The 14441-nt window shown below is 41.7% G+C and overlaps 1 protein-coding gene across 4 annotated transcripts; it reads right to left on the reverse strand.

Annotated features, from left to right (window-relative positions):
- Window positions 1–136: 136 nt before the first annotated feature.
- LOC108942326 (integral membrane protein GPR180-like) lies at window positions 137–10514 on the reverse strand. Of its 4 annotated transcripts, none has more exons than XM_018765615.1 (9): window positions 10295–10514; window positions 6367–6507; window positions 4448–4651; window positions 3110–3290; window positions 2796–2845; window positions 2381–2535; window positions 1998–2201; window positions 1573–1650; window positions 137–1444 (listed from the first exon to the last, which is right to left on the reverse strand). In XM_018765615.1, exons 1-9 carry the CDS (start codon window positions 10299–10301, stop codon window positions 1292–1294), a joined length of 1173 nt encoding a protein of 390 aa, XP_018621131.1. In that variant the 5' UTR covers window positions 10302–10514; the 3' UTR covers window positions 137–1291. The 4 variants fall into 4 exon arrangements, with proteins under 4 accessions (XP_018621131.1, XP_018621124.1, XP_018621115.1 ...); XM_018765608.1 differs by having other exon boundaries at window positions 140–1444; window positions 1998–2189; window positions 10299–10514; XM_018765599.2 differs by having other exon boundaries at window positions 140–1444; window positions 10299–10514.
- Window positions 10515–14441: the final 3927 nt, after the last annotated feature.

Raw genomic sequence — 14441 nt, forward strand, 5'->3', positions numbered from 1 at the left:
CAGAGCCAACAATCCACCTACGGAGATCAGCAGAGGCAAATGCAATAATTCCGTAGCATCTGCAGTTTTTACATTTGCTTACAGTTTAAGATTCCCCTTTAAAATGAGGCTTCCGACAAAGTGTGATGTAAAAGACAAGTACTGGTGTCAAAATGCTTTCTTAGCAGCAGCTTTAAATACAATACTTCTGCTGTGACACACATTATTAGTGTCCACTGGAGATGCGTACCTGTCCCGAAGATCTAAACATTACGCACATTTTTAACACTTAAGATGCTTCAGAACACAGGTGCTTAGAGTCCTGTAAAACATTTTTTATAGAATTTTCAAACAAAACATACAACACACCTTTATTTACCCCAGTAGAATTTCTCAATAAAAGCAGAAGTTTTACGTGTGTTCAGATGGTTAGAGGAAATGTTTTTTTCCCCGACACATCCAGTTTTTGCTGTTTTAAATTAAAAATGTTCGCTCACCCAACCATCTAAAAAGCAAATCATTTTAGAAGCAGTATACATAATTTGTAGCTAAATACATGAATTTAAATAGTTTAGACTGAAATCAAATCTTTTGTTCCTCATAAATATAATTTATTTTTAATGTGGAACATATTTTAGATCCACAAATGCTCTTACTGTTTTTATAAAAACAATCAGTGATGCTATTATTGCTGATAGATGAATATTTGCTGTGCAATACAAGTAAGAGGATTTTTTCACTAACATTTCACTGTCCTTGGTTCAGGCTAGAAATCTGCATTCAATCATAAAATATACAAAGAAAAGTACTTACGACCACATGCCACACATGCTTTAGTCTTGCTATAGAGTCTTGCTGTTACAATATTGATTATGTTGTATTTAAACTGCAAAAATATTTCAAATAAAATCTCTCTAGGTGATGTCTCTTTCTCATGTATATTTTGTTTACTAATTTTCCCCCTTCTTGCCCCAGGTTGCACATTTCTTCCCAGACCCTCAGAGAAGCACCCATGTTAAAACTGTGGTTTCCCTGCGTTAAACACGTGAGCATCACCTGGCTGAGTCCATGACACTGCTTAGTTCTAGCTAACCCCAAAGAGCATACAGTGCAGTGTAGACATACGCTCTTGTCTTCATGCTTTTGAGGTTCTTCATGTATTTAGTCCAGTGAAGAACCCTGGGGCTGTGAGGGACCCTTCTATCCTGTCCCTGCTTGGAGAAGCACATTTCACCGTGTTCCTGACCAATCGCAGTGCTCCTATGTCTGGACACTGTGGCAGGCCCCATGCTGTCCTGTAGGAAGGCCTGCATCAGTAAGGACACCTGCGGTCCCGGGACATGGTGAGCGGGAGTGTGACGGAAGACGGCGAGGAGACCTCCCAGTACAAGCTCCGGCAGAGAAACAGCCTGTACAGGACCACCACGGATATGGACTGGCACAGGATAACACCGATAGTAGTGACCTAACGGTTTTTACAAAGTGAAAAAAAAAGAAAAAAAAACATCAGAAAGGCTTATGAGGCTGATGGTTTACAGATTTTGCCGTGCTCAGTCACACCAGGTTGAGATTGGCGCCGCACCTTTTACTAACCTTTTGTCTGTGATGCTCGTTGAAAGCTGCCGAGAGGAGAACCAGGACTGGGTGGCAGAGGAACCACAAGAGGCAGCCCTGAAGCAGGTGAGCCGACAGTAAAATTATATCCATATTAATTCTTGTTTCTGCTTGGTAGATAATTCCTTTCAAACATTTTCAGGCCATTTATATAGTGAGATTATAATATATAATATATTATAATATACTAATATATCAAGGTGGATATTTTACTCAGTCATTTCAGACTCCTCCTGGGGCTTGAACTAATAGCCGTTTGGTGATAAGCCCACAGCTTTAACTCTTAGGCATAGAGTTGTGATGATACTAAATAGTACAGCAGAATTAAAACAGCAGTGATTCCGGTTGAATGACACGTGATTTAGTGTGATGGTTTTACGGGAGACGGAAACTGGCGGCTGCACCTTTGCAAAGCTGAGGTAGTAGTCCCTTTTGAGGCCGCTGCGTTCGGCCCTGACGATCCGGTACAGAATGGAGGTGAGCAGTAGAGCCAGGACGACGCGCAGGGCAACCAGGAGGAGACCTGCCGTGCTGCCATGTGCGTGGTAACTGTGGTGGTCTGTGTCTTCAAACTGCTCCCACACCAAGAGCGCCCCCTGCAGACACATCTGAGAATCAATTAAAAAAACAAGCCATTCCCAATGCTTGAAAATGTTACAAGCTGTCTGTATGTAATATGGAAAGTACTGCCTATAAAATAATGTGTATAATCGTGGAAAAATTTAAAATCTGAGCTACAACATAAATGGGAAAAGGGTGTGTCTGTATGCGTCAGATGCATTTTGACCTGGATGGCCACGCTGCCGAGAGCCAGCGCAGTCGAGGTGGGCGAGGTGTCCCACTGCAGGGGTTTGCTCTGAGTTTTCCTGCTACTTAGAGTCCAGCCCATGCACAGGCTCAGCAGCATGAAGACCATGTGGACCTGTGAGACCATGTTGCAAACTGCAGCCCCCCCGAAAAAACAGACATGAGTTTCAATGTTATTATTTTGACAGATTTATACAGATGTGTTTTGCTGCAAGATTTCTGAATGCATTGCATAGCATAAATGAGAAGTCTTCCAGGGACTTGAACCAACAGTGTTACACACACACACACACACACAGAGAGAGAGAGAGATCAGCACGGCTTGTTTACACTCAGGTGAAACTCTGCACACAAGGTTGTTGGCTGTCACAAAATTGGGATGAAACGGAACCTACATTCCGCCAAGGTTCCCATGAAAGGAGCTCCAATACCATCTCTTGCATACCTGCAAAACACCAGTGTAAACTCTCATAAGCACATGGTCGTACTATAACACTCCAGCATTTAAACATTAACATTAGTTACTTACAGAATGGGTGCAGTTCTTTAAAATTACAAACAAATCAAACGATATTATCTTAATTTTACCGCTACTTCTGTTAGCATGCAGATGCTGACTGATGATTTGTTAAATAATGCAGACAATGAGAGTGGAGAGAAAACCCATTATGGTAAGGAAGGAGAACACGGTGACCAGCTAGTCTTGTACCTCGCCAGGTGGATGTAACTGAAGAGTGCTGACCCGGCCTGGAGCAGCAGAGCTGCGGACAGGACCTTCAGCGCGGTGTGCATGGGTCCACCCTTGTGCAGGGCCCTCCACAAGAGCCGAGCGTAGATGCAGGCGGTCGCAACGTAGGCCACGAGGAAGATGAGGTAGAAGCCGTGCAAACCTGGGGCAGCGGAGTCAACAGCACCCACAGCCTTGGAATATTTCCCTTAAGCACATCACCGCAGAGCATCACATCACAGCGTCATCTAAACGTTCGCACTCTAAAAATTGCTTAGACGGAGTTGAATTCACCCCAAGGAGAGTTCATTTAATCACACAGGGACAGTACAAACCCTTTGAATGAGTTTAACGCTGATTTTACCACGTATACTGGGTGGGCGGGCTAATGCTAGTGTGGTAGCTGCAAAATCAAAGAATCGCAGCAGAGGGAACAAGTAAGACCCAGCGATGTTTATTTCACGATGCCGGAGACTCTGTCTGCACACTCACGGAAGCCTACAGCATCGTTTCGTGCTTATGTACTTTGTTAGCCTCACACAAACACACACCATATGGAAAATGTTAACATTAGCATTATACAACTTGTTTGACAGGTTATCGTGACCCACCTATAACCTTCTTCCCCATAACACAGAATGCACTCCGCACGCAGAAAAAAAGCACATTTGTCTTGTCCAGGTACCACCTAGTGTTGAACCTTATTTCATCCTCTGTTAGACTTCTTATCCTAAAGTAAATGGCAGCATCTGCTGCACGGAATATTCCCGTTTTGCACGATGGTACAAGGTCAGCAATTCCATAGATTCCACTGGTTCCTCTTTATCAAAGAGGACGCCCTTTAAACTAAGCTGAACAGACTAAGCAGAGCATAAAATATCTTCAACCAAGGGTGAATACTTTCCTTTCTCATTCAGTTATAAATGTATGCAAGCTTGCAAGTTTGCCTTTTGTAGTTTAAAAGTTACAAAACTGATTTTTCCTCTCAACCTAACAAGGCTAAAGCTAACATGTCTGATGCTAACCAGCAACATTGCTAATGCTAACTTATCCAGGGGTAATAAAACTGTGGCTAAACGTTTGTGCAAACTTGCAAAATGAATTTCAGTCATTCTGTTCACTGCTTGTGATGGACTGCTCTTCAATTTAGGGAGTATCCAGGCTGGCACCTCGTGCTTCCTGGGAAGGCCCTGGACCGGGGCAGCTTTGCACTGGACGCATGGTTACTGACAATGAATGGATGGATGAATGAGTGAATGAAAACTGTAGGTGTGTGAGTGCCGTCCCTTATGTCTACCGCCTTTAAGAAAGCCAACTCACCTGCCTCTTCGGCGCTGAAGTGGTCCAACGGGTCGCCTTCGGCGTTAGGGTTGAAGAGCATGATTTGGAAGCGGAGGTCCTTCAGATCCTCGGCGATTTTGTCCTGGTGGCAGGTGTAGCGGTCCGCATACAAAACGTACCATGCCCGAGGGGAGGCAGCAGTGTGTGGGATGGTCTGGTTGTGTTCCTCTGCACTTAGTGTCACTGGAGAAACATCAGCCAGGTCACGGTGTACCAGTCCGAGACAGAGTTTACGAAGCTCCGTGCATCTACACGTAATTTGCACACGTACACATTTATACAACTTATTTCATTGTGCTTTATGATCCCACCAGCCTCATAAATCCACCGAGACATCCATTACCAAGAACCGCTTATCCCATGCAAGGTCACCAATCACTTTCAATAGCTTTCTGACAACTATTGACCATATTGTTGATTATATTCCAGTTGGGCTCTGATGTTGGCTGCTGTTTGCAGTGGAAACAGTAGAAACAGTAAATGCTGACTATTGGAAATGTATTGTTTACCATCTGTAATTCGCAGATGTGTTATGACAGAAATTATGAAAAAAAGAGAAAGTAAACAACTGTCATAACATGTAAATATGAATCACTGGCTTACCATTGACATGAGTGGATTAAATGTTAGGGGCATGTGCTGAAAAAATAGGAGTGAATGACCACAATGTTTAATAGCACTCCTTCAATTTGTGCAGCATTGAGCTCCTTTTATGCACGAATAAGCAAAAAGCTCTCGATTACAATTTCAAAAAAAGGTGCCGTTCTTCTGACCGACACATTACACCCCCCGAAATGTGTTGCGAAACGCAATGCAACTTAAAGAGCGTTCACGCAGCCATTAAGAAAATGGATGCGTTTGTCCATCAGCATGGTAATAAGTAGATCATTTCACAAATTAAGCATCACCTTCATGTGTATTACCCCTTTGAAATGTTATTAAAAAGGGAATTTTCATTTTGCAGGACATCAAAGGCAGGTTCCCTTCCCTTCTTGTGCTCAGCAACGCCAAGCCACGGCAGCCTTTCATTTTGGAGTTTCCATTTTTGAAACAATGGCACTTTCCATCGAGACAGGCGTCGAGGACCCTCGACGGGAGCGGGCCGCATTGTCTCCGAGACGGCGAGGAGACAACGCCACATGCATATTCCATGCCGCTGCAATTAGCCGCTCGGAAATTAACACCACTCCAATTACGCGCAGCCACTGTTCAGTCACTTACAACAGAATCAAAGAGGATGAGCAAAACATTTTAATGATAATAAAAGGTGACACAAAGGGGGCAGGCGCAATGTTTGTGACAGCATATATTAAAAGGAGACAGCAAGGGAGAACGGTAGCAAAGTGAATGGTCGTGCTCACAAACAACTGTCTGGAGAGAGCGAGACATTTATTACTTTCCTTTTCTCTTCAGAAGAAAACAAAACTTTTGTATTTTGTTGGTTGCTTATGTTTTCCCTGTAATTTTATTTACATTTATTTAGCAGATGCTTTTCTCCAAAGAACTCTATGTAGTGCTATGATCCCACACACCTTATTCACTAAGGTGACTTACACTGTTAGATACACTACTTACAATGGGTCACTCATCCATATAGTGGAACACACTCTCCCTGTCACTGAACAGCATGTCTTTGGAGTGTGGGAGGAAACCAGAGCGCCCAGAGGAAACCCACACAGACACGGGGAGAACATGCAAACTCCACACAGACTGAACAGGAATCGAGCCCACATTCTCTCGTACCACCCAGGTGCTGTGAGACAGCAGTGCTACTCACTGTGTCACCATGCTACTCACAGCTATTTAACAGGGCTTCTAGCTGAGGGACAGACTGGTTGCAGTGTCTTACATTGCTATGTGTGTGTTGTGAATGGAAATGTGTGTTTTCTGGGACTCACTGGAGAGACGGGCTCTAGAGAGGCGGTGCTGGCAGCTCAGGTTGTCAAACTTCTCCAGGTCCTGGAACAGCAGCAGCCTGGCATCTTTCTTCATGGCTGTGCTTACATCCTCCAGCCTGTAGACCATTAGGGCATTCCCTCCTGGTGAGCAGAAGAACCGACACGTCAAAGCACCCCTGCTTTACTGCATTGTATGCACACTGATGGTGGGAGTCAATTACCACCAGTTCTGTTTGTACGCAGAGATTTTTCCATATTCATCATGTTTTCAAGCATTTTTTTCTGGTCTCAGTAATAAAGAAGGTTATACCTTTTTTTTTTTTTTTTTTTTTAAATTTAAATGCAATTTCTAGATTCTGGGGAAACGGGTACCTGTAGCCCTCCAATTAGAAGGTTCCTGGATTGAGTCCCACTCTTGCTCTAGTACCCTTGAGCAAGGCACTCACCCTGAATTGACAGTTAGCTATATATGTATAAATCAAAGAAAGTATATTTTTAAGGAATCCTTGCCAGAACAACATACTACTCTAACGCCTCGATTTTTGCTATATTTTTTCCTAGTTAATATATATTTTGCTAGCTGCAAATAACTGCATTACTTCAATATTAAATTACCGAAAGACAAATGTAATTTACCTAAAAGCTTGAAAAAAAAAAAAAATCTTACCACAAAATACTCTATGTTTAGGAGTTCATAAGTTTCAAGTTATTTCATCTGTTCTTCAAAAAAGTACAAATAAAAATATTTGTTTTTAGAATTTGGAAGCATGTGATTTGCATTGACTGTTGCTGCTCTCTAGTGGGAAAATGTGGAATTAGACTAAAGGAAACAGATTTCACAGTGATTACTACTTCAGTGTCGGGGCGCAGTGGGTTGGACCAGGTCCTGCTCTCCAGTGGGTCTGGGGTTTGAGTCCCGCTTGCGGTGCCTTGCGATGGACTGGCATCCCGTCCTGGGTGTGTCCCCTCCCCCTCCGGCCTTACGCCCTGTGTTGCCGGGTAGGCTCCAGTTCCCTGCGACCCCGTATGGGACAAGCGGTTCCGGAAATGTGTGTGTGTGTGTACTACAGTATATAGCTTTTTTCACATGGCCTGCTTATTATTTATTTTTCTTTCAGTTTACTAATTCTGTACGAGGGCTTGCAGGAGATGTGTGTCTCACATGTTTTGGGACAGAGACACACTCTTTGTTTCAGAAATCCATAAGGTTATCTACCCTCAGTGCTGTCAGTGTCACTATATTCCTTCAGTTTATTAACACAATCACACACGTTCTACAACAAAATCAAACCAACTATATAATTCCAGCTTCCTATCACACTGACAATCTCAGCCAATCACAAGCATTCATTAAGGGAAATTTAACATCACATTTGAAATAACAGAAAGGGTACTGCTATTACTAATGTCACTATTAGTTTATTTAGCTGTACAAAAAATGATTTACCAGGTTATCTGGATCCTCAGAACTGTCAATGTCCTTGGGAGAGCAAAGCTAACTGATAAAAACTACTAGAAATTTGTTTCTTCCTGTGGGGATAGCGGTAAAGCCATCCAAAACCCTGCACTTCAGGCTCCACGGGCTACCCACAATCAAATAAAATCCTACCAGGAGGCAGAGCTTCCCCCTGAAAAAGCTGTGGTCAAGCCACATACAGTCCCTATTAGGTTCCACTCTGCTCCGGCTAAAATCACCAACACTATACTAGGTTGAAGCCAAGAGGCCGAGAACCTCCTGCTGTGATACCCATAAGCAAGGTGCTAGAAGAGTTACCCTTAATTTTTCCCATATTTTATAAGATTAAAAAAAAACCGAGAGGGTTTCTTTACAAACTGGTTAGACTACATGCTCATATCAGGCATAGTTACTGTAATAAATTTTTGAAAGCATTGAAGTGAATCACCCTGTATCTGGTGGCCCCTTACTGACAACACAGTGTCTTTCAAGTACTTCACTGTCATTTTACTCCCAAGAATAGAACCGGACGATGGGATCACTTCCATAAAACATACTAGGAACAAAGGCTGTTGTTTTGTGCTATTTACTCCTCAAAATTGTCTAATTAGACAATATTGCATGCATATCCCCGTCATCTGCCGTGCCCCACTTTACACCAGCACCATTCCCCTTTGGAGCACGGAGCCTAGAGGATGAAGCCTTGGGATTTTTTGTTCCGGCTGGGCAGCGAACCACCTGATTCAACTTACAGGCTTAACTGAATCCTATTTAGCTCCCTTTTCTGATCTGGAAAACCTGGTGATCTCCAGGACCAAATGTAATTGCCCCATTCTGTACATTACACTCCGTATGCATTTAATATCGATACTATTTTTTCAATTATGCAATATGTACCATTTTAAAATATTCCTGTCTTCTCTAAGACTTTCTAGAGTTTTTCCATCATTGTGCAAATCTGTTTTTATTTAGACATTTGGCTGGACAAAGCAAAAAAAAATTCCATTTACTTACACAAAGTATTTAAACTTCTAAACGTAAAAAGTAGATGGTGAACTGGAAACATCAAATGTGTCTCAAGTGAAGATGTCTTTTTGCCTTCTCCAAAATTCATTCAAGCACCCCATGCTGACTGAAGATCAGGATGAGCAACCACCATGATGCACAAGACGCACTTGCTGAACTGGGAAATCAAGCTTGCAATACCAGCAACAATGTAATTGTTACCTGTAAACTGACTTAATCTGATTTTATTATCTATTTATTATATATAATCTAGAATGCTGGGGGGGGTAGCCACTAGCACTTGGACCCCCAGAGGTTTTCATTTCTCCCTTTGCTTTCAGTCAGCAGTTTTTTTCTTCCTTTCCTTCCTTCCTGGCCAGTACACGAGACATATTTATATATATAGCTTTATAAAAGCATTGATTGATAATCATAATGTATTACGCTGGTGTGTAGTCAACTGCTCTCTTCGTGTCCTTCTTTCCTTGTCTGATGTATTTGTTTCTTTGCTTTATCCCGCGTTCAAGCGCTCTGTGTCAATGCGCGAGAAGAGCGCTCTATAAAAATAAATTGAATTGAACGGAATTACGTTTTGCACTTTACAGTGCAAATAATAATACTATCAAGAAGAGACAGATGTGGCCACAAAGAATATACTTTTCAGTTCAATTAATTAGCATACCCAATTCAGAAGAAACAGTGTTGTTTCATTCCTTTTTTACAACCATTTTGCAAAAAATGAGCTTGTTTGATGAACGCGCCGTATATAATTTCAAACTCCGGCAATCCTTAAACAGGATCTTATTATTATTATTATTATTATTATTATTATTCTTATTATATAATGTTCTGAGCAGTACATTCGGTTTAGCAGACGGAAAGTAGTCTGTCGACATGGTCAGTGTAACTGTAACCATGGCATAAATAATTGTAACACGAGTTTAGCTGAGAACCTTAAAAATACAAATTATTATGGAGCTGCAATCCGTGCAAATACTGTGTGCGCAGCCTGTAGTCGTGTGGATTTGAGCTGAACGCTCTTTATTATAAAAGCCTGGATGCCCACTGTGGACCTGCATCATGACCTTGCAGAGGGGACTGCAATATTTTCACCATGTTTCTCATTTTGTTACCATGAACAGCACATCTGATCACATCATGCACAGAAAAAAAAAAAAAAAAAAAAACTTGCTCTGTAAATAATGAAATGCATTTAAAGTTAGCAATATTTTATGAAGGTACAGTAGTATTTGTTAAAGCATGATCTGAAGGCCTGGATTAATACTCCACTGGTTTTTCACAATTCCAACGACCGCATGAAAAGCAGCTCTTGTCAAGGCTCTTACACAGCGGAGAAATGAAACCCACTTCTTCCCAGCTAAACCATGTAGTAGAAGAAAAAGCTAGCAAATGGCAGGCATGATGAGGAATGTCAATGTGGCTCGAAATTATAATTCATACACCTACCTACCATGAAAAAGAAATTTTGTTATGTATTGCCCACTGCCTTTTCTTGCTGCATCGCTGCTGAATACTCCATGTATTGTTTTCCCGAAAGTCACCGGGAAGAAACATAAATAAAACATGAGCATCGTTACCGTTAACGGAAATATCATTTTCATTTATTTTTTAAGTACAATGTTTGTTGTTTCACTGCGGTTATGTGTGAAATCGGGCAATAAATGGGAAGTGCGTCTGCTGTTGCAACTGGTCAACACAGCCGGAATGACATTTCAATAGTCCAATGGGAATTCAGATTTTGTTGACGTCATTATTATAGCCCAATCAGTAAAGAGAACGGGTGGAGCTTTTTAAAGCGGCGAACACGGGCAGCCATTAGTGTAAGGGCCGTCCACGGTGATAAATGTGTGCGCGCAGTTATTGTCTAAAGTTGTTTAAAATAGTAAACATTTTGAAAACACACACATTTTCTGAACCGCTTGTCCCATATGGGGTCGCAGGGAACCAGAGCCTACCTGGTAACACAGGGCGTAAGGCTGGAGGGGGAGGGGACACACCCAGGACGGGACGCCAGTCCATCGCAAGGCACCCCAAGTGGGACTCGAACCCCAGACCCACCGGAGAGCAGGACCCGGTCCAACCCACTGCGCCACCGCACCCCCTCATTTTGAAAACATTTAACAATAAACATTAAACAGGATTTTTTAAAATGATCTTTTTTCTCCAGCTGACGGATTATTTTTATTTACTTTGGTGCTTTAAGAAAGTACAACCTTCTCAATAGTTTATTAAAAACATTAGATTAATGAATAAAACAAATTACCCACGGCAGATGCCTTTGCTGTAGATGTGTAATATTGGGAAAAGTGGAAAATTATTAGAAGCCGAACTACATAGAGGAAATCCACGACAAGTGAGTGGAACACCTGGATGTAAAAAAGTACCCCTTTTTTTTGGGATCCAGACACAGCTGTTGCCAGAGCCCTGACTTTTCAAAGGTGAATTTGTCTGATGCCTGTGAATTTACTCTAAAAACAAGGACTACAGAGGGGGTTAATTACCTACATCACAACAAAGAGGGATTCTTTATAATGAATTAATAAAATGAGGAAGGCATTGAACGCAACCTTTTCAGTCTTTATCGAATGTAGCCGAGACCTGCTGCTCCACGGTAGTTTTGACAGTTGTGTTAAAATGGAAAAGCCGCAATCCCTAGTATAAAAGCGGGTATGCGGATTGAAAAATTTCCTTCGAATGAATCAATTCCCCCATTCATGGTGGAAATGCACACTTTCAATAATACTGAATTACGCTGTTAATACACTATTTTTAATATTTCTGTTCCTATTAGTTGGTGTTTTTGCATACTTTTATTGGTATCTTAGGCATAAATGGTCTGAATTAAGGGGGTGCGGTGGCGCAGTGGGTTGAGCCACAGTCCTGCTCTCCGGTGGGTCTGGGGTTCGTGTCCCGCTTGGGGTGCCTTGCGGCGGACTGGCGTCCCGTCCTGGGTGTGTCCCCTTCCCCCTCCGGCCTTACGCCCTGTGTTGCCGGGTAGGCTCCGGTTCCCCGTGACCCTGTATGGGACAAGCGGTTCTGAAAGTGTGTGTGTGTGTGTGTGTGTGTGTGGTCTGAATTAACATTAATTAATAATGCAGAAGGGCCATTCATAAGTCATTTGAAGGTTACAGCTTCAGAAGGGATTCTGCTGTTGTACCCCAGGAAAAGTTATACATTGCTAAACTGCTCAATTACAATACTAAATGAGGTTAAAACTTGTGAATTATCTTTGGTTAGCACACACACACATTGAGTGAAACCCCTTGTCCCAAGCAGGGTCACGGTGAGCTGGAGCCTAACCCAGCAACACAGGGCATAGGGCTGGAGGGGGAGGGGACATACCCGGGATGGGATGCCAGTCTGTCACAAGGCACCCCAAGCAGGACTCGAACCCCAGGCCCACCAGAGAGCAGGCACAGGCCAAACCTGCTGCGCCACTGTGCCGCCCTCTCTTTGGTTAACGTGTTGGTTATCTAAGGTATATAGATCAGTGGCCCATTACTCTCAATGCAGTTTAATATTAAATCTGGTAGTAAAAGTAATTCTGTTAAACTTTCTCTTACCTTAATATCTTTTTTGTTGGCAGGGTTACTATGTAAAACATACAGTACTGTGCAAAAGTCTTAGGCACTTAGATGTTTCACAAAAATATTTGTTTTTGACGGTTGTTTAATGTCTTCTGCATTAGTGTCAATGGGAAAAAGCATACTTTAGATTTCCCAGCATTCCTTTTGCAAAAGGTTATAGTGTTACACTAAGGGTTTTGTATGTAATTAAAGAAAGAAAATACACACACACAGTCTGAGACCACTAGTCCCGAGCGGGGTCGCAGCAAACCAGAGCCTAACTTGGCAACACAGGGCACAAGGCTGGAGGGGGGAGGTGACACACCCAGGATGGGACGCCAGTCCATCGCAAGGCACCCCATGCAGGACTCGAATCCCAGACCTGCCAGAGAACGGGACCCGGCCAAACCCGCCACGACCCCACTCGGGACAAGTGGTTGTTGACGATGGATGCTTACTAAGCTTTCTAGGAAGTTTATTAATTGAGAGCATTATTTTTGGAAGCATTCTCACTTTACAGCTTTTTTCCCCAACCAAGTGCCTAAAACTTTGCAAGGTACCATACATTTAAACATATAAACAAATATGAAGTTCCATTTATTCTTTGACAAATATCTTGGTTGAAAATCTGGCCCAGAGTCAAACATCCCAGCACAATGAACTTAGTTTTTTCTGTTTCTGGCAGCATCATTTACAGGCAGTCTCCGGGTTACAAACATCCAACTTATGTACAACCCGTAGTTACAAACCTCTCCCCTGTAAAGCCAACTATATGAAAAATTTGAGATACATACAATGGTTCATAATAAGAAACGGGAGCTACTTTGCGATGCATATCAAAACATTGCGCATCTACTGCAGTTCGTTGGCTTGTGGCTGCGCGAGCCTGAGGTAGGACAGACTCCGTTCTTTTCAGCTGGACCACGTTGCTGTTAACAGTGTCTTGTGTGTTACTGTATTTGGCTTCATTTTTTTGTTTTTTACTCTTGTAACCATAGCACCAATGCATAAATGTGATGCAGGTGATGGTGATGCATCCAAGAAAACGAAAACGATCACAACTGAAACTAAAGCGGAAATTATAAAGCGATCAGAAAAGGGTGAAATGCCAACATACATTGTAAAAGTGAACATTAAAGTTTTTTTTTTTTTTATACCTACACACACATTCTCCCTCTCCTCCTCTTCCTCCTCTCTCTATATTGTAAATACCATAGTAACATTTATTATCTCTTTCTATGTCTCTCTCTATTATAAATACTAGAATTATAATTACTGTGTTATTATGTTAAAGTTTTAGTGTATCTGGAAGTGTTTCTTTAATGTTTATTATATATATATATAAAGGTACGCTATATACTATATACATTTGACAACCTCACATGAGACACGAACTGTACCTAACTTTTCCGACTTACGTAGAAATTTGACTTAAAGGCAGATTTAGGAACGGAACTGATTCGTAATCGGGACTGCCTGTATAATTTTCTTCATTTATACCCAAGTCTCTCCTTTCACAGGTTATATTCCTCTGTTGGAACTGGTGTCCTTCCATTCATGATTCATTAGCCAATGATAAACTTAGTCTCTGCGGCCGATTTAATAAGGTCAAAAGCCTTAATCCCAATTTCCCAATCTTTTTCTTGAAGGGACAAAGCAGCTAAAGAATTTTGCAAGAGTATGAGAACTTTTCAAAATCTTTTTCCTTCCTTTAAAGCTTATTATTATTATTATTATTATTATTATTAACATTTTTGCACAAAGTACATTAGGGCTATATGTTAAGATGTTTACAGTTACTCTCCCATGTATATGACTGGGCAAATTTTACTTCATAAGTTCAGGGTAAGAACCTTGATCCAGATTTGTTTTAGACAGACAGAAAATATTGCGTGTTAAATAGTTTTTGAATTACGTATTAAAAGTAATAGCCATTGGTACGCAGCTGACATATGGAAAAGTCATAATTGCCTGTTCTTTATTTATGATGAGGCATTTTTTCATCATGAAATACATTAGACATATTC

This window comes from Scleropages formosus, chromosome 14, assembly GCF_900964775.1.
Source record: "Scleropages formosus chromosome 14, fSclFor1.1, whole genome shotgun sequence".
NCBI classification, from domain to species: domain Eukaryota; kingdom Metazoa; phylum Chordata; class Actinopteri; order Osteoglossiformes; family Osteoglossidae; genus Scleropages; species Scleropages formosus.

Excerpts from the sequence above, each read along its gene's own strand:
- LOC108942326 (XM_018765599.2), bottom strand. The coding sequence starts at position 10,449 with ATGAAAATGATATTTCCGTTAACGGTAACGATGCTCATGTTTTATTTA. Across the intron at positions 6,508-10,298 it reads AACAAAATTTCTTTTTCATG|GAGGGAATGCCCTAATGGTC; the intron begins GTAGGTAGGTGT and ends TCTGCTCACCAG. Across the intron at positions 4,652-6,366 it reads CTCTAGAGCCCGTCTCTCCA|TGACACTAAGTGCAGAGGAA; the intron begins GTGAGTCCCAGA and ends ATGTTTCTCCAG.